Genomic DNA, 23475 nt, shown 5'->3' on the forward strand with positions numbered 1-23475 from the left:
TTCATACAGACACATTCTATGTTCATCTTCTAGACTTCCACTTGAAGACCAAACACTCTGCAACAAGAATTTTTTTCCCATCACAGAGATCACTGGCATCTGGATACATACTAGAATCCAACTTTTAACTTTTGTCTTCTTCCTTTTAATGGATTTCAACCCTTTAGACAAAACTCACACTGACTGAGCTGGCATCATGATTTTGGTCTCTTTCTTTGCTACTGTAACACCATACAGACAAGCTGGACTGATAAAAGTAAGATTTTTGAGTGTTACAGATTCCTCAAGATACAAGAGGAGAAAGTAAGCTGATATTCATGTATCCACATAAAAAAATATACACATGAAAGAGTATAAATTTTAATAGGTTTTTTTGTCATGATAACAAAAACTCTTACTAAAAAAAACAGGTAGGAAGCTGCTTTTGGGAAGAGAAGGCTTGGACTAAAAGTATTTTAAATAAGTAGTCTTCTTAATATCCAATGAAGCAATTATGCATATGTAGTAACTTAATTTGCTTTATTTGCAATACAACAGCCCCAGCTCAAATACAAAGCACATGATGTCTAAATGTTTGAAAAGTATTAAGAATCTGACATGGAAGAGGGTTATCCATCAGCTTTTTCCACACTCACCAGTCCTCTATTCTGAGTGGCATAAGATCTTTCATACCAAAAAGTGAAGTTAAAAATCAGGTCTTTAATCTGTTGGCAATTCCAAAGATGCTGGAATAAAATAATTCAAGGTAGTTTTGACAAACAAGCTTGTACCCACTGTGATTCTTAAATCTCTGATAACAAAAGGAGCAAGGCAAGAAGATGTCTGAAGCTGTACCATGTCATTATCAATCTATTAATCTGTGGGTATTTCTTGTCAATGCCTCACTGAACTGCAAAGCAATATTGACACAGCCCTTCATTCTGTCCTCAAAATTTACATCCTGCATAGATTTACTCCACTCATGAACTGGGACACTTTTGCTCCTTCCTGAAGAGCTCACCTGAAGTCTGGTGATGACCACTACATAAATTTATCATAAACTTCAATAGAAAGGTTTTTTGGTTGGTTGGTTTTTGTTTGGTTTTGGTTCTTTTGGCAAAACTTCCCAAAGCAATTGATTTCTACTGCATCATTACTTCTGTTGGTAATTTTTTCCTAATGCCTAACTAGAAGCTTCCTTGTTCCAATTATTTTATGTTATATCTAATGCTTATGGTGAAACCACATAATCCAAATTCTTTGCACATTAAGAAAGAAGTTAGGTGATGGCATACGAAGGTCAGTTAGGGTCCCCTAATAATCAGCAAGAAATAAGCACTCCAAAAAATAATTTCTATATTTCCTTTCAACATTTGCCATTTCATTCTAATCACTTTACTTCAGCTTCTCTTGCATGACTCAAGAAAATCTGCATCACATTTTCTCTATTTTTTCCTCCTTATAAATCCATCTGTGAGCTTCAAATTAATATTCACTTTTCCTGGGTTGTGGGGGCAATTCAAAATTCCCTTCCATATTATCAGAAAACCCAGATGAGCTCTGCAATTGCTTCTGGGGCCCACAGGTAAAAAGGCTAGTTGATCCAGCAATCCTTAAATATAATGGAAAGTTATGTAAACCCTTTATTACTTCCCAAAACTACCTTCTCACTCAATGAACCAGGATAAGCCAGTCAGATGTGAACCAAAAGACTACTGGTATGGGCAGATTAAGCATGAAAACCAAACCCTTTGGGTAATTAGTTACTCTATCACCATTACAGCTGTGTTCAAAATGGAAAGAAACAACTTAGAAATTGCTTCCCTTTTTTTGTGCACACAGAAAAATAATAAAAATAATTACTCTGAGCAACTCTCCTATTAACAACCTTCTCTGGCCTTCTGAAAAGTTCCTACTATGCTGTATAAAGCATAGCTGACTTAAAAACTGTCAATAAGTATTGATACATCTCATAGCAAAATTTGCTGTGTTTCACACTTATAGCAAAATGAATTAATTCACCAATAGTCATTTACCATCCGAAAGCACCAGCCCTGACCATTACAGAGCAGATTCTTTGCTCACCAACTTCAGATTTCAAAAGCAACATTTCCTTAAATCACCTAATTTCACCACATATTAGAAGTAAAATAGGTTGTTTTACAAATTTTTCCACTTGGTTTCTGAATCAAGTACTAAAGCAAAAATCCTCTTGTTCACACAAAGGAATTCCTTTCTTTAGAGTATATTGCCTCATTCTATTTAGTTATCTTAACAGAACAGTACTTTACAACTTAGATGGGAAACAGGTTGGAAATGTGCATGCACTAAGCTCCTAAAACAAACAAAACCCCCAAATAAACAGACCTGGCCAGAAGATGGCCTCAAAACTGCAATTTTATGCAACTTGGGCAACAACCACTAGATGGTAGCTAAGTATCACTACTTGATTGCAGTAGGCAGGTAAGCTCATTAAAATTTTTATTTTAATATACTTCAGTTGAAAGTGAAATTTAAAAAGTTAACTTCACTGGTCTATCTTCAAAATAAAGGCAGCCCACCTCTTCCCCAAGACCTTCCTACCAACACTGTACATAATAGTAATGGGAAAAGGTGGGAGAGCACACATGGAACAAGCCACTTGTTCTATGCTCCTCTCACTAAGGAAGAGCTCCTGACACTGCTCTCCTGTATTTTAACTCGGCAAGAGTGCAGTCTGAACTAGGACTTAAGAACAAGTTGACACTGTACAGAACCTGAACAGATTAAACACAGAAAGTTATAGCCCATAGGAAAGGAGGAAAAAGAGAAAAAAAAAAAACTTAAAAAAAAAAGTAATACCCTGCCTTTTGAATCCGAAATGTGGTTCTGCTATGGAAAGAGGTCAGACTAGAAAACTCACTATATTACCCTATGTATGTATTTATGTGTTTGCTGTGTGAGGTAGACACATATCTTTTTATCCCAAGATGCAAACACCACATTGTCCAAGTAGACTGTACACCAACATGAAAAAAATCTTCCATGAAAGTTCTGTTAAATAAAGAAGTTAAATACAGAGACTGTGAAAGACATTAAAGAAAAAAGTACCTAAATGAAACCTAGGTTGAAAGACAAAAAGGATACTTCAGTGGCTAATAAGCTTTCACACTGATGAATGCTGGAAAGAACTGCTACATCCACAAAAAACAAGCTTCCAACCAAGCGGCCAAACACATTTATTTTAGAAAGGGAAAATATCCTCAGAAATGAGAAAGAAATATGCATTTGGCAAAACAGAAGCAGCTTCTTTCTAGAAGTAACTTAGAGTGGTTAAAACTAACTGCTCAATGCAGTACATGAGTTCAAAACATGCAGAGTACACACACACAGTACCTGAGCAAGTGCTATAGTAGTGCTGGCTGCATTAAGACATTACCTGAAGGTAATACATTTTCATATGCTACTGGTTAGTTCAATTTGAAAAATGAGCATGGTTGGAGGATTTGTTCCAAAAATCCACCCACAGCTGTTTAGTGCACTATTCTAACTAACATCAGCAACTTTTATATGTCACATCATCACACTCCCACAGAATTTTTCTACTTAAAACTCCGCCAGATTTCTGGGATCCAGTCTTTATTGAAGTGGGTTGTCCAACTACAAGATGACAATTTCCCAATCCATAGGTAACAGTGCAGCTTTGCTATCCCTCAAAATATTTACTATGATTTTGCTTTGTCCCCTCGGCTGTGACAGATGCCCCAATGACAAAGTGCAACACATTTGCTACATCTGGAACAGGAAGTGTTTACGTATAGGTGAAAAAAATGCAGTCATTAGAGTACATTAATGCAGTTTATCACAGCTATCTTTTATATTCCATTTTTAAAAGTACAATTATGATACACCTAAGTAGGTCTGGGATACAAGATAACTTACTGAAAAATGCCAACATGAAGATGCCATCATTGCCCACTCTAAGCTGATCTGCATCACTGAAATCATCACGTGGTGGATACTCTTCTTCCTGGATTTACAGGTTAGTGATAATTTAGTGAAAAGTTTATTTTACAAGAACTATCTGCAGGATTACATTATTATTTATCTTTCTAAAGCTAGAAGAAAATTTACATTTCTGTAACACGTCCACATCAATGAAATTTAAAAGTAGAATAATGCATATAAAACAAGTTTTATTTGTTGCTAGTATTGTCAGAGCACAAATTTCCTGTTGAAGATGTGTACACACTTCCTATTCAAATTAAATGACACTAGAAGTGATTTCAGGTGAGTACTTTGACAATCAAAACCAAGAGAAAGAAATTCTTTTACTGTAACTATCTTGATAGTGAAGCTATTAAATATTTTCTTTTAAAAGTTATTACATAGTAAGGGGGTTTTTTTCCTGTCAGAAAAGTCTTTGAGTGCTTCCCAAAATACATAATGAGGTTTTAGAATAAGGTTAGTATCTTACAATAAACTGCAGATGCAACAGCACTACACTAGACAATCTCACCACCCTAAAACTCCCTGCAAAGGGATGCAAAGCAAAGCAAAACACTGGGACACCAGAGGGCGCGAGCACATCAAAAGTGTTTAAGAAGCCGTCCAACCTCAAGCAGTATTTTAAGTCAAACAAAGGTAAACTGAGATGTCAGTAAAACCAATTCAAAATTTATCCCATCGTGTCAAAATGATAGATCTTAAGATATTGAAAGTAAGGGGGTTTTATCAGGACTCGGTAGATCTTACATATGCAGCTCTGAGCATAAGTACAATGTTGCTGCAGTTGTAGACTTGGAAACGTAAAGTTTTCATGATGACAGCACTTACTAAAAAGCACACAATGAAAACCAGTTAAGCAGGACCCTGCTGAAGCTTAAATAAATAACACCCAAACAAAGCAGGATCATAAAAATTAAATAATGCTGTCAGTAGCAGCAGTAACATGGTTTAGACATGAAGCATGAGTAATATTCGTTTCCTATTTTTTCTCTCTGATTAATCTTAATGTTTTAGATTTGAGATAATAAATGACCTATTAAAAATATGAAATTGAAGGAGATTAATTCAAGTGAGATCTACTAGCTGTTTTACCCACAGCAAACACTAGCTACCAAAATAACTTTGTATTTTAACATACTATTCAGTCACTGTAACAAATGTTACTTTGTATTAGAGGTTCATATCTAAAAGGGCATTGAACAATCACCTGTGGCTCTGCCATGTGATTGACACATTGACCTTTGTCAACACAGCAAAATAGTTTACCAGGGTATAGCAACTATGGTTAAAATTATGCTAGAACAAACTGTACCAACTAAAAGCAGCCAGCATTACACTTCACAACATGGCCATGAAATTCCAGTTGTGCTATTTCATTTCAGATTAATTAACCAGGAATCTGTATCAGATAAATTTAAAAACATTGCTGTTGGTACAGACAATACTAAGGCAAGCATAAAAAGCTAGATGAAAAACAGCTATAAAAGCTATAAATTCAACTCTACATAATTTCAGATATCCGTAAATGGTCATGTTAAATTACTATGAAAGTGCTGGTGTATTTAGCTCAACTTTGCTGCAGCTTCAAGACTGATTAGGGGGAAGGGAGGGCAAAGGGAAGGACTAAAAATGCATTTAATGAAGAGCTACATTTAAATGTGCTTATGTCTGAAAAGTATGCCACAGAAAATCCTTTTTCAAGGCAGGACAACAAAAAATATTTTCAATTTAAATTTCAGAAGATCTATTAAACCCTATATGAAACAATTTTTGGACTGCCTGCTAATTGTTGTACTTCAGATTGGCATTTGTAAACTAATTAGTGAATTATGCTCTTTGCATAATGTTGCTTCAGAAAATTTTGCTCAACTAAAATAAATGGTTTAGCAGGTTTTTTTTAATAGGTACAGGCTTCTCTAAGGATTACACGTGTGACAAAAAGAGGTCAATACATAACCAAAAGATATGAGAGCAGACATTTTCTAGCAGGCACTGTTGCAGTAAGTGTGAACAAGTTGTAATTTATCACACTCCATGTCAAGAGGGAATTAAATCAAGTTTTATTCACAACTAGAATACTAAAATTATCAGCATGTTTAAGAAACAGTTTCCTCCGTTTAAATTACATTTGGTCTATATCTACAACAATTTGCATTATGTGGTTTTATAATCAGTCCTGCAGACTAACTAGCCACTGCCCAAGCCTCACTATTATCATGTCTTCCACCAAGGCCTCATTTGATCTAGTTGGTGTCAAATGCCTCAATCTTCTTTCACAATATAATTAGCTGCCACCATTCATTGAGGAATGAGGACAATGCAGGATGACCATCCTCTCTGCTGATGCTTATAACTAGACACAATTTCATTATAATACTTCTGTATTATAATATACATACTTCTGTATGTATAATAATTATAATATATTGCTAATTTTATCTAACCGTAAATTTTTTGCTTATATTTTTTTCTTTTTAATAAGAACATCATATAATAACACACTCAAATTTAAAAACACATAATACTACTTCAGTATCTCATATTCAGTTTTGACAAATTTAGCCTTTATAAGGATAATGGACAACATTTCTTGTTGACAAAACATGCTGAGATTTGTATAAACAGAAAACTTATTGCTTCTACAAAATAAGTAGCTACACATCAAAATATATTGTCAACATAAATGGCATGTCACACAACATAACTTCTCTGTGCAAAAGGACATCAAATGGTAGACAGCATCTATTGAAATCTGTCACATTAATGTCTCTGAAACTTCTGCAAAAAGAATGGTTTTTCCCCCAAGTGCTTTGTAACTTATGAGAGTTTTAAACCCAGAATGGTGCATAGTGAGACAACAACCTTTAATCAAGTGAAGAGCTCATTTTCAGGGACCCCTTGGGTAACTAAACTGACAAAACTCTTGTCAATGCAGTGGATTTACAGAGAAAAAGTTCTGAGGAAAGGTTCAAATTATGTAATGAAACCCATAAATGATCCCTTCAGCATACAAAACAATATGAAGAAGTTAATGGTGGGGGGAAAAAGGCACAATGAACCCCAGGAGCATTTGTTTGTCTGCAGAAAAATTCATAGTTAAGGTCTAAACTAGAGAGAACTATACCATACCTCTGGTCGACTGAGGAATATTTCATCAAACAGACTCCTAGACTCCCTAAACTGGGCGTGCTAAGCATGTAAAAACAGAAAAATGTAAGACAAATGCAACTGAAAAGCATTAAGTAAAAGCCATTCATTGCAACATACAAACAGGTCATTTAACTTTTAGCAATATTTTTGCCCATTTAACTTAACCTTTCAAAATGGACCTTCAGAATTTGAAAGGGAAACAACACAAGCGAGGGTAACTAATGCTGTCACTACTGATGACACAGGGCTGCTTCAACTTGGATACACTTAGCTACATGGGAGCACTTGAAATAAATGTTTATGTAAAATGTACTCTCGTAAGAAAAAACACATAAAACACTACAAAAACAATTACTGAAAGTTTCGAGAATTTTTTCTGTTTGGATTTTCAAATAGCCTGTGCACGCAGGACCTGTGATTGAAGTCTGTGATCACACTAATAAGTTTAGTAAAATTGTTACCTCATTTGGGAAAAAAAGGGGTGAAACTAGTTTAGTAAATGTACAGCCTTTTTGTACCATTTTCCTCTTTCCTGCTCATAGAGTAGGTTTGTAGCTTCCTTTACTGCACTCTTTGGACTACACTATGAAACAATCGTAAGCTTTATGTATCACTCAAGGTCACAAAGACATTAAACTTTTTCCAACTGTTCACATTATTGTGATGAAGAGGTAATATATCCTCATTTTACAAGGAATAAACTAGAGGCATGGATCACAGCAGATTTCACATTGAAAAGAGCATTAATTTTGCAAGGCTGAAAACAAAAACTGAAAAAACCCTACATGACATAGGGTTTACTTGAAAAAGTAAAAACCTGGTTTTTTGTGCATGTTCTTTAAAGTATGTAATACACAAGTCTGATACTGTCCAAAGCTATCACTGCTTGTAAGCTCTAAGACAGTGAAAGTGAGAAAACTATTACTAACATACATACCAAAAGTGCCAAGTCACTTATCTGTTCTATCATGGGTTTTCAGATCTAAGGATCAAAACCCTACCCCTCAAGAAGGCAAACCTTTACTCTCACCACCATATGACCTTTTTTATTATTCTAGCCATCTGACAGATTAAGAAAGCCTTACTACACAGTCTTAGTCCACTCCAGTGCAGGTCCATCAGTGGTATTAAATAAGGCAGAGATTTTGTGGCAGTAATAGATAGCAAAGTAATTAAAATGGCAGTAATTAAAACTGTGCTGCCACATAATTTTCATATCACCTACAAAACTGGAAGTCAGCTGCAGCACTGCCTCCTTTTCCCCCAAATCTCAATTCTGCAGCCTTAATAATGTTTCTTTAATATAGCTTGTGTGCTTGCATGCATGTGCTTAAAAATAAAAAAAGAAAAAAACAGAAGTAATCTGAGCTGAAATTCAATCAAATTTGAGATCCTTAGCAGTTACTAGGACTCTGACTCTACACTGAGTAGATTTCTGATCTGTATGTAGTACTGCTGTAAATCTATCACCTTTTAGCTCATCTCCAAGGGGAGAACAACAGTGTTTCTACTGATTTTTAATAAGTAAGCTAAATTATTGTGGTGCCAGCATCTAGTTCTTGAATGTTAAGTTCTACTGTTTTGGAAAAGCAGAGTATGTAAAAGCTTATTTATCACTCTATCACCAAATCCTACTCTCCTACCTCTTAACTCCAGATTCATTCTCCCTCTCTACTTCTCTTGTCACACACACCAGTTTCAGCTCCTTTCCCAGTACAGCATTTTCTCTATACTTGGGTTCCTTTCTCCACCAAGGCCAGTATATCCTTCTCCTTCCTGTTTCTCATTTAAATATTGGTACTCTGTCCATAGCACTGCTCTCCTTTCACCCTTCCTCATTTGATTTAGACTCATCCTCTCTGATCCCTGCCTGTGTCCCTGTCAGCTACCTCCTTGCCCACTAAAATCCAGACTTTTCTTCCTCCAAACACACTTCAGAGCCCGAGAGCTGTTGCCGTTCTTCCCTCCACCTATCACTGATGCCCTTGCAATTGAATCAGGTGGCTTTCCCCTTCTCTTCTAACCAAAGGCCAAGAATAATCAGACTCCTTCAGGACACACCAGAAAGCCCTATTTCTCAGTTTCAGTGTTTTCACCAGAAGCTGACAAGTGCATAATGTGTATCTACTTTTAGTCCCATAATCCTACTCTGATACAGAACACTTGAGATTGCTGTCAACAGCACATCTGCTGTCCCATTCCCTTCTTAACTTCTTCAGGCAAGACAAACTCCACACATTTTCTCCACTGCAGGCTGTACCTACCAGCTGCAGTAACTCGTTTTTAAAAAACTTGTAATTCAGCCAGAACCTTGTAAGGAAGGGCAAAGGATGCTTCTGACTCAGTGACCTGAACATGTGAGAAGGAGAGCTCTCCAAAATTAAAAAAAACTTAAGTCTACAAAAAAACAACACTGGTTTGTTTGGGGTTTCTTCCTCTTCGCTTTTTTCTTGAAATTAGATGAATCCTAGCTTGAGAATTTCCCTGAATTCAGGTCAAGAAAGCTTGCTTGTACATCTGAAAATTTCACTCCATTGGGTTCTATATATACAAAGAGAAAAGCTAAAAGAATCTTGCAAGACAGTTGCATATGTCTTGTCTGAAGCCTCACAGGGCGGGCAATGGTACCCTAAAAGTAAAAGTTGCTAATGTTCTGAATATATGTTTAAAGGTTTATAATTTCAGATTAAGGGTTTAACTCAAAACAGTATTTCACTTTGTATGGAAAGCAGTAAGGAGACACTACACAGAATCCATACTCTTGTTAAAGGAGTTACAAGGTGACAATTGGAAAACACTGTTTCATAGCAGAAACTTGGCAAGAAACCAGACAGATGCTCCTGGTTCCCTGCTGTATTTTATAAAATGGATATGTGTAACACCTTTCACTGTGGTGTTATACAAATCCACTTTAACTTTAGCTGTGCATACCTTAAAGTGAGTACTGTGCACTGATTTCTGAACTGCCATTAAAGAAGGAAAAGTCTTCCACTGGATAAGCAGAATTTTGTTTCCAGTCACAAGCACACTGCAGCCAGTAAGATTTTAAATGCATCTGAAATGCAATCACGTGATCTCAAAGTGGAGACTTTTATTGAAAACACTGGAAGCCTGATCTGGGTATAGTATATTATGGTCAATAGTACCAAACAGCACAATTTCCAAATTCCAAATCTTGTGAAGATAAAAAGGAAGAACTTGCTTTAAAAAATTTCATTTTATACTAACTGCAGATATCAATCTTCTATTTTGGACACTTTAATCTTTATAATGTTAATTCTTTAAAAAAACTATAGGCACTAAATGTATACCTATTACTTTAGTGTTTATCATAACTCATGGTGTGAGATTTTTGGTTTTTTTACATTCTTGGAACATTTCTCTCAACTCCAATATTAAAACTTTTCATACAGCAAACAGGGATCTTTCCTTTTTAAAAAAGATCTATGTTAGTTGGGGTTTTGGCCCTTCCAGAATGATGGAATTCTCTTTCTTCTCTAAAGGTCTACTTTCTTCATTCATTATTTTTTTTACCACCTGAAACACTAAACATCAGCAATAACTCTACAAAGTAGCATTAGTAGTGAATACCTAATTAAAAAGATGATAAAATACTGGATAAATTATTAAAACAGGGCAAAATCTGGCTTTTAAAGGTGTTTAGAAAGCAGCTATGCCTCAGAAAATAGAGAATATGATACACTTTTCATAATACTTTACAATTAACTCTCAATACCTATACAATCACTAAGCATATAAAATACATAAATAACCATCTCAATGTTATTTTGATAATTAGGCCGTAATATGAGTCCAAGTGTTATAAGTACTTAGTCTAACATGTCTCACAAAATTGAAATAAAGCAGAACTCTATCACTTACTCGCTGGGCAACTTCTGCTGCAGCAGCTGCCATTGCTGCAGCTTTGGCTTTCTCCGCTTCATCGTAAGTAGGAAGAGAGGTAGCTACGCTGTATGGAGGTGGTACAGGATAAAATTCATTGTGTGTTTCTGTTCAAAATAAAGAGGTTATGCATTTTCAAGCCTGAAAGATGTCAAATATATTACATTTTACATGCATATCACCACTGACCTATAAAGTATACTTTTTTGAACAGAGGCTGAAATTGGTACTTTTATTTCTAGTTGTACGTGAAAAAAACCACTATTTTTATAAAAAAATTATCAGCTTGATGGTGTTTTCAGATGCTACTCGAACTAGACACCTTAAACTAGACACTGCAAGGAACCAATAAATTAATGAACAAGAAATATTATTTGCCAAGTTACATCCCTAGGCTTTCCAACGAAAGATTTTTTATCAACTAATACGAAAGACATGTAGAGAAACGCCCTTAAAAAAACCTTTAAATTATCAACATCAATTAGTTACTTAAGTCCATTAGCAATTTTATATTTTCATCAGTATCATCTTGTGGCTAACTCCAGTTGTTCTATGAAAATCAGTTTATCCAAGATTTACAATTTTATCACATTCTTTTCAAAACATTCCTTCTACAAAAATGGACCATACACCTGATTCTTGTACCATCATCATATAGAATTAACAAAATAAATGAAAATTATTTTAAAGACACCTTGACCTTCCCCAGTGACAGGAAACTGCTCCCTTAAATCAATTATAAAAAATTTGGTTGGAGATTACTTTCTGGCACATGGGAGATGCAAATCCAAGCAACTTTGCTTAAACAGGGATTTTGACGCGTCCCGCTGTTAAGTCTCCCATACTTAAAAAGACACAACCTCATAACAAAGGGAGCTGCAAATAATTGTAGAAAAATACACCCCCCCATTACTTATTCTCTACAAGAAGTTTATCAAGAGCCTTAAAAGCAAAATGAATCATTTAACAGCAGTGATTTTGCCAAACAATAGTGCGCACTTAAGAAGTTCAAGTTTTGACAAATCCATGCTTTGTTTTGTTTGGTTTTTTTTTTAATAGGCAATGAAAATTGCTAATGAGGTCTAATAATGGAGCACTGCTCAAAGATGTGGATTAAATGTGGAACTAAACTAACTACATGCAGACTTAAATAAGACCTATTACACTAATTAATGAACATCCATTTAGTCTAGCAATTTGGAATAATCGGTGTAACTTAGAAGTGTGCTGCTTCTGAACAAACCAGACAAAGGGCTGTGCATGAAAGCACAGCTTTTTACTGCATTTGCAAGCCTAGGGAAAAAAACAAAGTTAAAAAAAAAAAAAAAGGAAAAAAAAACCAACGACCCACAAACAAAGAAAAAAAGAAACGAAGAAACTACCGCAGCATCCTACCATTTTGAACAAAGTGCTGATTCAGACACACTCCTCCCTGACAAGCTGGGGTTGCAGCTGCTTCTACAGCTATGCTACAGTAAGGTGGAGGGGAAGTATCTGCTTCAGATAAGGCTGCTGTCTGGGGAGTCTGCGTAGGCTCTGTAGACGTGGAAGGCTGCTCAGCTGCTGAAGACTCTGGGGGGTCATCCTCGTTGTGAAGCTTAGAAGAAAAACACAACAATTTCAGATGTATTTAGGGAATACTTTCCATGACAAAGCAATTACTTGCAGTACTTCCCTCCTGAAAAAGAGAGATTACTCTTCAACAAAGCCAAAATTTTTTGCAAAGCAGCACGTTACTACTTTAAGTAGTTCAGTTAAATCCTTTTAAGCAAATAAAGATAATCTTAACTGCTTATCCCCACTCCCCTACTCCCGAACGGATTCCTCATCAGTGTTAATAATCTTAAAAATAGGTATTTTTAAATGTTTACTGTATGAGAAAATGCTGACTACAAAATGTTCCCTACCATATGAATAAAGTATTACACTTTTTTAACTTAAATATATATTTTACAATTTTAATCCAGAAGAAATAAGATACATTTCTACTTTATAATTGACATTTTCATACTCTTGCATTTTGTCAAAGAGCTTCTCCATTCAAATTCTGAGACTTTGCAAAACACTATGCTTTTCCTTTAGAAAAAAAATACAGAAAGTAATCCTTTCCCTACAAAGCTTCAAGATGCTGATGTGTTTGATTGCTTGAAAATGCAGTTTCAAAAGAACATGTCCAGTTAAGCATACACAGAAATAAGAATTTGGATAATTAAGAATGTTGATTAAAACCACAGAATTCAGATCTAGGAATTCATACCTTTTCTTACAGAAGATATTTGATTATTTTAGCTACCTTGACAGTGTTTAGACTACAAATCAAACTTTAAGAAGCATTAAACTAAAAAGTACTAGTTCACAATAGTGCCAACTTACAAGATGCCTAGATACCTGCTACTGAAGCTTTGTATTTAAAATAAAGTAAATTGGACATATCTGAAAAAAGAATTATGTAACTTCAAGTTGGTATTTTCTATAAACAACCCACAGGAAAATATTATTTTAATTTCTGTAACAAAAATATTAACAACATGTATGTATTAATTTCATATTAGGCAAAATACAACCATTGCTGAGAAAGAAAAAAAAAAAAAAGGAAAAGAAAAAGCAAGCACCTTCTCAGAAGGTGAGCTTGTTAAGTAGTGCAACATTCATACCAAAATTGTTGTATATCCAGCACACATCAAAGTTCACAGACTGACTGAGGTTGGAAGGGACCTCTGGAGGTCATCTGGTCCAGCTCAAGCAGGGCCACCTAGACCCAGTTGCCCAGGACCACATCCAGATGGCTTTTGAATATCTCCAAGAATGTAGATTCCATAGCCTCCCTGGGCAACCTGTGCCAATGCTCAGTCTCCCTCATATTATAAAAACAAACAAAAGAAACCCAACCGTAACTCTGTTTCCTGAAGTTCAGAGGGAACCTAGGAACCTCCTGTGTTTTAGTGTATTCCCACTGCCTCTGGTCCTGTCACTGGGCACCACTGGGAGCCTGCCTCCATCCTCTTTGCACCTTCCTCTCAGGTGTTTACATACATTAATAAAATCTCCCATGGTCCTTCTCTTCTCCAGACTGAACAGTCCCACCTCTCTCAGATTCACCTCGTAGAAGAGATGCTCCAGTCCCTTCATCACTTGGTGACCCTTTGCTGGATTCTCTCTAGCATGTCCATTTCCCTCCCATACTGGACAGCACAGAACTGTGGCCTTGCCAATGCTGAGCAGAGGGAATGGTCACCTTGCAACCTGCTGGCAATGCTGTGCCCAGTGCAACCAAAGATGCCACTTGGCCTTCTTTGGGGCAAGGGCACATCACTGGCTAATGTTCAGTTGTGCAGATTATAAATTCCATGCTTTTCTTTATAAATAAAAAGGTACGGATAGCAGCAGGGATTACAAACATAAAACAGATTTCAAAAGTTTGCATATACAGACAATATACACATGAGCACATACTATTAAGGAAAAGTCACAGTCAAGGGAACTGATAGGGTTATTGAGGGGGTTAGGGTACTTAGCAATCAGGTTATTTAATGGTTAATCAGTGATCCAACAGTAGTAGCAATATGAGAAATATGTATAGTCATTTAGGGTAGTTAAGGCCAAGGAAAACAAAGCCACTTCAAAAATAACCTCATCTATTTAGGGATACAGAAAGCAAGTGAGAAGACAAAAAGAGCTGATTCTAAAAAAGTCAAGCAGGTCAGAAAAGCAGCTTGACTGAGACCTATAAATGTTATGGTTCTAAATTAAGTAAAATCATTCAGAATAAAATTCTAGTATGGCAAATGGACATAGCTAAAATAGAACTGTCTTTTGATTAACAAGGAGACAAATAACAGAGTATTTGTGGCATGCTTTTACACTAATGGCTGATACACCCACCTGCATTTGGAACCTGGTCTATGAGCAAGTAAGCAGTGCTAGGAAGCAGTAAAGCCCTGTTAATGCATTTCTGTCTGTTACCTCTATTCTTCCTCTCCTTTCACCCTCCACTTAAATCACTGCAACTTTTGTTCCTACCAAGCCATAATCTGCTGACACTATCCTGACAACACACTGAGAACCACAGCAGCTCATTGGTCAGACAGTACACAACTGCTGAAAACCCACTTTGACATTACCAAGAAAACTCATTTTGTCTTCCCCATGCTTTCTTTAAAGTTACCTTTCTCCAAATCATCTGTAATTTTGTAGCAATTACAAACGATGGCGGTAACATGAGGCTGGGAGAACACATGAGACTTCTTGCCTTCAAAAACCGAGTTAACAAGTCATTCAACTGTTACAGCAACTGCAATTAAGAAACTGAAAAATTCCACCCTAAGGGCTCCATACAGAAGAGTCTCATTATTCCCTTTCTAGCATTCAAAAGTTCTTTATTTTGTAGGACTCATTTTCAGGGACCAGGCATTTCTATTTATCCTGTCTTTATAGTAAAGACCCTTCAGAAGCTCTGAAAGGCACCAAAGTTATCCTGATGCAGCAACTTAAAAATCACAGCACTTCCTATAGAATACTCCATCACAAAAATGACAGGAAATGGATCAAGCAGCTTGACTATTTACAGCTCGAATAATAAATACAAGTTGCTCCATGAACAAATACCAGCTTTTATTAGTCCACTTTCAAGTGTCCTGTATCCTACTCTCTACACAAGGCAGCAACTTCATGTCCTCTCGGGGGACTCACTGAGGTAAAAAAAAACACCACAAAAAAACAAACCACAAAACAGAAATGCAGAACTTGCCCCAGTAAGTGCTGCCTATCCCAGCAGGGTAGTATCATTTTGTCTTGTAGCAACTCTACCTTTGTCTGCAGAACCACCACTTGGCTTGAAAGCAGTAGGAACCTGGCTACCTCTGAACCTCCCCCTTCCCATTTAATTTTGGCTTATACTGGCTGGTGAATTTAGAAGTTATTTTTGGAGACAGGGTAAAAAGAGGCCTGCCACTCTGCATAGCTTCATTGCCATAGAAACCAAGCTAAAAACACCTAGAAGGGAACAGAAAAAACATCTTTTTCAAGGCATTACTTATGCTATGTACTTAAATATAACCTGAAACAACATAGAAGTAAGTAAATTGTATCCAATCCTTTTTTCTCTCCAACAGTAGGATTATATTGTCCACTTTTAAAGAATGAGGAAGAACTCATGGTTCACTGTCTCAGCCCCTTCCCAGATCCCCCGTAAATCATTATATGGTAGCATGCAATACAGTTGCTTTTGCCAAGATTCTGGCCAAAACAATTACCAGGACCTATTAAACTAAAAACAACTGTAAATTAGTAACTTCTCCTACACCCCACCCTTCCATTTTAAAAGCAGGGCACAAAGACCTTTTTTTCTTCACATCTTATTCTGTACGTGAGGTATCTGGCTGACTATACGGAGTTTTACAATTAAAAAGGGAATACTTTGTTATTAAGCATATTAAACTTTTTACAGTATTTAAATCCCTGATTTTGCAGCACTCAAATTACAGCACATTACAGGCTCAAAAGTCATGATGCTTCTATTCTAAAGATACATCTATATTAGGACACACATTCAAAATTCAAATTGAGGAATAATGGTTCATCTGCCACCAATGACTTGAAATCTCGTGGTAACTACTAAAGAAGGTTCAGTACAAGGAAAAAATACTAATTTCCTTCATATGATTTTTACCCTTCACTTTCCCTCCCAGTAAAGCTCAATAAAGCATGACTCACTACTTCATTTCAGAGCAAGTTAAAAATCAGCGTCAGATTTTTCAGCACAAAAAAATTGTGGAAAACACAACTACCTCTATTTTTTTTTTTTAGTAAATAATTTTTTTAACAATTGTTGGATCTCCTCTTGTAATTTATTTCCTAAAGTTTGCTATTTTGTTTGTGTAATTACTTCCAAGATAATCAGATGCAGTGCCTGAAATCAGCTGACACCTTACAAAGAACATGAACCACAAGACAGGGCTTGTTTATAGAGGCCTTTACTGAGGGGAGTGATGCAGATGCTTTTACTCTTTAAGCTTTTCAAAATAAAATCTTAAAATGGGAGGTAGATCTCACTCTGCTTTAACTTTTTGTTTACTTGCAGACTGTCATTTTTTCTGACCTACAAAAGTTTGCTTGCCTGGATAAAAAATCTGCTTCATTTCTGACGAACTGACTGACTACACAAGAATGGAGATATAAGCAAGTTATTAAAATATGGCAGTTTGTTAAAAAAAAATCAGCATCTAATTTTGCCATTCAGAACCAAAGACAATCTCTCCTGGAACACAGTCCTGGCCACAGCCACAACACTCCTCAGATTAATAAATACTAAAGTACTGTGCACTTCAGTATATTCCATTAAAACACATAAGTCCAGCAAGTTTCAGCCACTTTTTTTGCCTTCATGTATTTGAAATTAACTAATCAAATTTGATTAAAAATTCCCAACTGCACATAACAGATTAACATTTTTTTTCCCCCACCATCCCATCACTTGGCAAACATCAGCTATCACAAAACAAGATCTAGTAACAGCCCCTTCAAGGCAGTGGAGTGTTTTGGGGTTTTTTTCCCTCTTGATGCATCTATGCAGAAAGTTTTCAACAGCAGTCAATATGCCAGAAGGTCAAAGGTGTAAAATCTGCACTAGAAGCAGGTAAGCAGAACAGAAGCTGATTGCTGCCATTCCACAGCTGTGTAGAAATACCAAGTGTGTCTGCTAAATAAGGATTAGGTACCATGGAAACCCACAACCTCTGGAGGCAAATTTCAACCAAAAAGAATTCAAAGATATTTAAACTGAAGGTTGTTGAAAAATATGTTCCAACAGAATAGCTTTTCTGCCAAAGTGAGACACCTCTTGTAAAAATAAAGTGACCCATAGCAACCGAAAGTGTTCTACATGCACTTAAGTGATAGTTAAATCATTTCTGTCTGTTTTCTTTAACTAGGGATCGTTAACCTATTGGATTTTTCAAGGTCTGTTTTTGGGTTTTGTTTTGTTTTTTTCTTTAAGGAAGCTTGTAAGCATGGCAGAAAACAAAACAAAACAAAAAAACCCCACCCAAATCCTACAGTGGGAATTAGAACTTTGTGAAGGGAAACAAATTAAAGAAACTTCATATATATATATATGTATAATCTGTGTGTATATAGGAAATACACATATAGCATGCTCTCTCTCTCCATCCCAATGACTACTTTACATAAAATATTTTACTCGCTCTATCATTCCTCATAGTTTATAATCCAGATTCAAACAATTAAAACACATTTAATTGCACAACATACACATTTCCATTCATTTCCTATGGCTTCTAAGATACCTATTGCTTCCCATCCCACACATTAACAGCAAAGGAAGAGCTATTAGTAAAGCACCATAACACACCAGCGTCAATATTAAAACTCTTTTCTAAAAGTAAATAATCTGAGACTAGCGCTACTAGGAGTGTAGAGTTATCCTTTAAAACACATCAGTTCCAAACTAACTTTTTTGTGTCTCTTCTCTACTTAAAGAACTATTCAGAAATAATCCTAAATACTGAAGTTTCAGTATGATCCAAACAGATATATGCTTCATATTAATTGTAGAATTATAAACTAAGCATATCTTCCAAGAGTTTCTTGTTGTATGGTTATAGGAATTAATTGTGAATTTTGCCAACAAAACTCTGAAGTCTCTAGTGAAAATAGGATGACAGCTGGAACCATATTTCTCAAATCTTCAAGCACGGTATAGAAATATTTCCAGAAAAAAGAGCTGGTAAAAAGTTTACTCTAGAGCTTGTACACTAAGAAGTATTGCAGAGCTGACCTAATCTAGGATTTAGAAGTTACTAAAAAGAATACCATGTACCAGTAGCTGTCTGTTTGTCAAACAGTAATTTGAGAACAGCTGGAAGAACTGGTTTAAATTCTATAAACAAACTACAAAATGACATTCTCCTATTCAAAGGTTTCTTAGTTTGAAGTTAGAGTACAGACCTAACAAGCAAAGGTAAGTATGTTACTGAGGCCAGCAGTCAGTCTAAGTGTTCCCTCTCCAACACAATCATCAGGAGATACATGGACAGCACACAAGCCTTAGTCACTTGCCAGCCATTTTTCTCTAGACTCTCATGATATTCACAGCTGTTGTATTACAGTGGGTAAAGTGTACATCTGCCTATTCCATTTGCATCTGCTATGGATTTGATGCCTGTGAATTTGTGTTCCTGAATCTGCTAGGACTATCTGACTCAGTGACCTTGTGTATAAACAAACTGCCTATGTTTGCTTCTCCTTGTCTGCTCTATGATTGAAACCAAATTTCAGCCAGTGCTCTCTGACTTTAATAGCAAACAGATTGGTTTATAACAGCTCCACAACTGCCTCATCCATGGCATAGTGACTTTAAGGGCTGATCACTTCCAATTGCCCCCCATCCACTTCAGATGCCACTTTAAGAAGGCTGCTTCCCTTTGCCATCTGCAGTTCTTTTAGGCTCCCAAAACTAAATACAGTAACTCAATGTGTGGGCAAGTCCCAGGTTTCATGCAATGATGCTTCCCGTTCGTTCTCACCATCTACTCTGATGACAGATATTTTATCAGGATTTGTTGGCAGCTGCCACTAAACCAACAGCTTCAGCAAACCTTCAGTGACAGCTCCTAGAATTGCAAGTCTAAAGGTCATGTCTTTACTTACCAGCAGCTTTACAGAATCAGTAGACAAAGTAGATCCCTGTCGCTCTACAGTTGCACAGAACATACAAAACATGTTAACTGTAAAAGCAGAGGGAAAGCCTGTAAAAATAGAAAATGGACTGGGCTCTCAACAAAAACTAACTCAATATTCAATAGTTAGTTTCAATTTCTATTTTAGCCCATATTCATCTGGGCTGAAAAAAAATCAATGTTGACTGAGAAAGCTGAGAAAACTGAGTATTTCTCTAAATATAAAATGCATGTTTAACTCCAAAGCCCAAGTACAGTAGGAAGGTTCAGGCACAATGATTCTAACGAAGACAGAGCAGGAAAATAATAAAAATTACAAATTCTTTTTACGGGGAAAAGGATTAAGAGGAGGTTTTTTTCCTGCAGAAGTATGGTAACTGAACTGCAAAAGGGGAATACAGTTGTGCCTTAAGTCCCTGATTTATAGGAGGTAGAGAAAAAAAAAATTGAGTTTGTGTCTCATATCACAGGTAACTAAGCATCCTTGAAAATTCTGCAGTAAAACTCTTAAAAAAATGTCAAACTTCAACTTCAATGACAACACAGAGGGGTTTTTTCCCTCATGAACTTGAATAAAGCTAGTCAAGCTGGAACAGTTTCCTATTCTACAGTACTGGTTAACCTGAAATTAAATCATTAATAAATAATACACAAATCAGGATATCAGTAAGAGCAATCCCTCTTTATTCCTACTAGAGAGGGTCAGTTGTGCTGAACTTCTTCAGCGTATCTCATTTTCTTAGTAACTGGGAAGCAAAGCACTCAAACTTCTCAATTTAAGACAGAAGTAAATCAAATCCTTAGGGGGATAATACAGACAGAAATGTCAACAGCTTTAAAAACCCAAACACATAGACAACACCAGCTGAACACTCTTATTGTGCACTGCATGCAGAAAACAGGCTCTACTGAAAAGATTCTCAATTTGTGGTATCCTCTCTTTTTCATCCACTACAGGACTTATGGCTTTTGTAAAGTTTAGTAGCAAAGACAAACCTAACTCACGCAACAATTCAAGGCCCTTTTTCAAAAAAATGTATTTTTATGTCTCAATAGATAAAGATTTTTCAACCCCACTATTCAGGCAAAGGGTGTCAAGTACGCATTTTAAAGCAAGCCCACAAAACATGTGGCCCAAGGGAAAATTCTCTGGATCTCTCAGCTGCTAGATAGATGATGCATACATCTAGAGGCAGACATTTTGCAGCAGATCAGGTGGTTTTGATTATAAGGCAGCACAACAAAAACCAGAGAAAAAGCAGCAGTCTAGGAAACTCAGTTCAGTACCCACTGAAGTACATGAGAAAGGAACATGGGCCACACTGCTTCAGCAACAGCAGCCGTGGCCCAGCACTGCAGGGCATTAGCAGCCTGTTCATTTGTTGACATTATTCACTCTCATTTTACAATTTGGAACAGTATTTTAAAAAGTAAACAGCTTGTGCAAGCTTTTTTCCTGATCATTTATTCTATGCATTTGATACAAGTCAATTTCATGCCCACGACTCTGGATTTTCAGTTAAGAATCTTAGTGTTTAGGTACTGTTTCCCTTAAATTCCAAAACAGGACAATTGATTCAAAGTACCACAATAACATGGACACCTGGCCTCAGTATCACCCCAGTTGTCTCATGCTTTACCAAATGCATCACTAATTCCTCAGAGATGACAAGTGTTAAGTACACTGTCCATTAGCAAAGCAATGCTTAAACATGAGCTTGTGCTACTTTCGAGAAGATCCAAAACAGTCTTGTTTTCTGCAATAATTGGTAACTGATACTGTAAGTATCATCTTGTGAATTACTCTCTAGATAACCCTCAGATTAATGAGGGAAAAGCAAAACCACATTCCAGCTACAAAGCAATAATTACCAAAGACACAATTCTGATCATTCCTACAACAATAATCAGTCAGCATTAATAGGATTACTGTCAAAAGGCACAATACTGTTCAAAGGTACAATAGACAAACCATGTTGGTGAATTTGTTAAATGATCATATAGTAGGTAGTTGAAGACCAAAATTTTCCTTCCATTTTTCAACTCATAAGCCACATTTTAGAACACAGAAAATGACAGATCTCTGCCAAACACCTTGAACAGTGGCTCATGAGAAAGAAAAATGGGATTACAAACAGAAATAATGTAATATACAGGTTATTGAACAGAATTTGTTATTTCTGTACCACTCAAAGTCTGAAGGCTTGTTTTCTAAATCCTTCTGTCTGTCTTAAATACAGATGGAAGAGGCATATCTAGGGCTGGGGGGTTACTCAGCATCAAATGCTTTGGCTATAGAGTGATTGAGAACTAAGTTACACTACAGCAGTTCTAGCTTAATCTTAACCAATGGTAATGGAAACGATGATTAAGTGTAACAGTTAAATGATGAAATGGAAATACATTTTCCACTTTCACCGTAAATCTCAAAGCTGTAAGACATCCACATCCTGACGTGTGCTGTGAGGTCCAGTTATGCAAGTCTGAAATTACTTAAGCACAAAACAGAAGTAGTTAGTCATTTTCATTAAAAACACAGCTGGCCAAAGGGGGGTACCCATTTTACTAAAATCTGCTAGCTGTGACAGCACTTGTCCAGGAAGTGGGAGACCTAAGCATGAGGCAGCTCAAATCCACAGCCTTGGCTGTGCATACAGCTCAGTTCCAGTGGGAAGAGTTGGCAGTACCTCTCCAATCTAATGAGTTGCCAATTTTTTCATTCTTTTTTCGCTCATAATCTCTTAGGATTACTTTTCTTCTCCATTTCAAAATGGCTTGCGTAATGTGGGTGTAGTGGTATATAATCCATTTGTTCGTGCCCTTTTCCAAAGCTGCTGGTTCATCTGAAATCTAAAAGTAAGTTGGAGGCTACAAAACTCAACACAACATTCAAATCTACGACTGTAGACTGAGCACTGAAGGCTCACAAAGTCAGGTGCCATGACATTACCAATCATCAACACTGCCACTGGGAGGAAAGTTTCAAAATAAGCCCAAAATTAGCCATTTGTCAATAATAACCCATTTTCCCAATCTAGAAGACTGCTATTAACATTTTGTATTAACATAGCACTTGATTTCTGAGGTTATCCTGATGTGCTTCCTACCACTTTTTACAGTAAAAAGAAGCTGAGTGCTTAGTTTCTCTTTTACTAAAGTAGCATGAAAACATTGAGCTTGCTCACATCACAGTTAACTCCTGCTAAGAATACTATTATTTGTAAGTATTTTATTCCCATTACTGAACTTCAACCTTTTTTAATAGGATTAGAAGATTTATTAGATATGGCATGTATGCATGCCACACCCCAGAGCTGTCCTTTTATATTACGGCTTAATGTCACTGCTCATATCAGGCACATCTTTTTGGCTTTGTGCGTCTTTCAAGAACCTAAAAAATCCCAGTTTCACAAGCTAGGCGCAGCCATGCCAACAGCTTGCTGCCTCCACAGAATGGTCCTGTTCCCACCCTCTCCTTCTGCACTACCCTTGTGCTGACTCAGCCAAGACCTTTGGAGAAAAACACCAGAAGAACAGCCCAGATACATCTTCCTGGTTTTCATTACTCATTTTATTTTGTTCAGCACAGTAAAACTGGTGCCTCTATAATTAACCTATTTATGCCCAGGGCTGATAAATACCTTACGTTCCTCTGTGCTCACACCAAGCAGAAAGGAAACACTGCCCACATACTGCAACTTTTGCCCACATAAGGAATCAGAAAGCTATTGTAACTGTTGTATCTTGTGTTGTACATGTG

At 36.5% G+C, this 23475-nt stretch overlaps 1 protein-coding gene across 2 annotated transcripts in view; it reads right to left on the minus strand.

The window, feature by feature from the left end:
- NDFIP2 (Nedd4 family interacting protein 2) overlaps nucleotides 1–23475 on the minus strand; it is a 41835-nt gene that overhangs the window by 12914 nt on the left and 5446 nt on the right. The window contains exons 2-5 of one of the 2 annotated variants that reach the window (XM_030451775.1): nucleotides 12415–12616; nucleotides 10999–11126; nucleotides 7096–7155; nucleotides 3901–3988 (exon numbers count right to left, since the gene is read on the minus strand). In XM_030451775.1, the coding sequence (XP_030307635.1) occupies nucleotides 3901–3988; nucleotides 7096–7155; nucleotides 10999–11126; nucleotides 12415–12616 (478 nt within the window). The remainder of the gene's footprint in view (nucleotides 1–3900; nucleotides 3989–7095; nucleotides 7156–10998; nucleotides 11127–12414; nucleotides 12617–23475) is intronic. The other variant, XM_030451783.1, reaches the window with a different exon arrangement.

This window comes from Calypte anna, chromosome 1 (genome assembly GCF_003957555.1).
Source record: "Calypte anna isolate BGI_N300 chromosome 1, bCalAnn1_v1.p, whole genome shotgun sequence".
Classification (NCBI taxonomy): domain Eukaryota; kingdom Metazoa; phylum Chordata; class Aves; order Apodiformes; family Trochilidae; genus Calypte; species Calypte anna.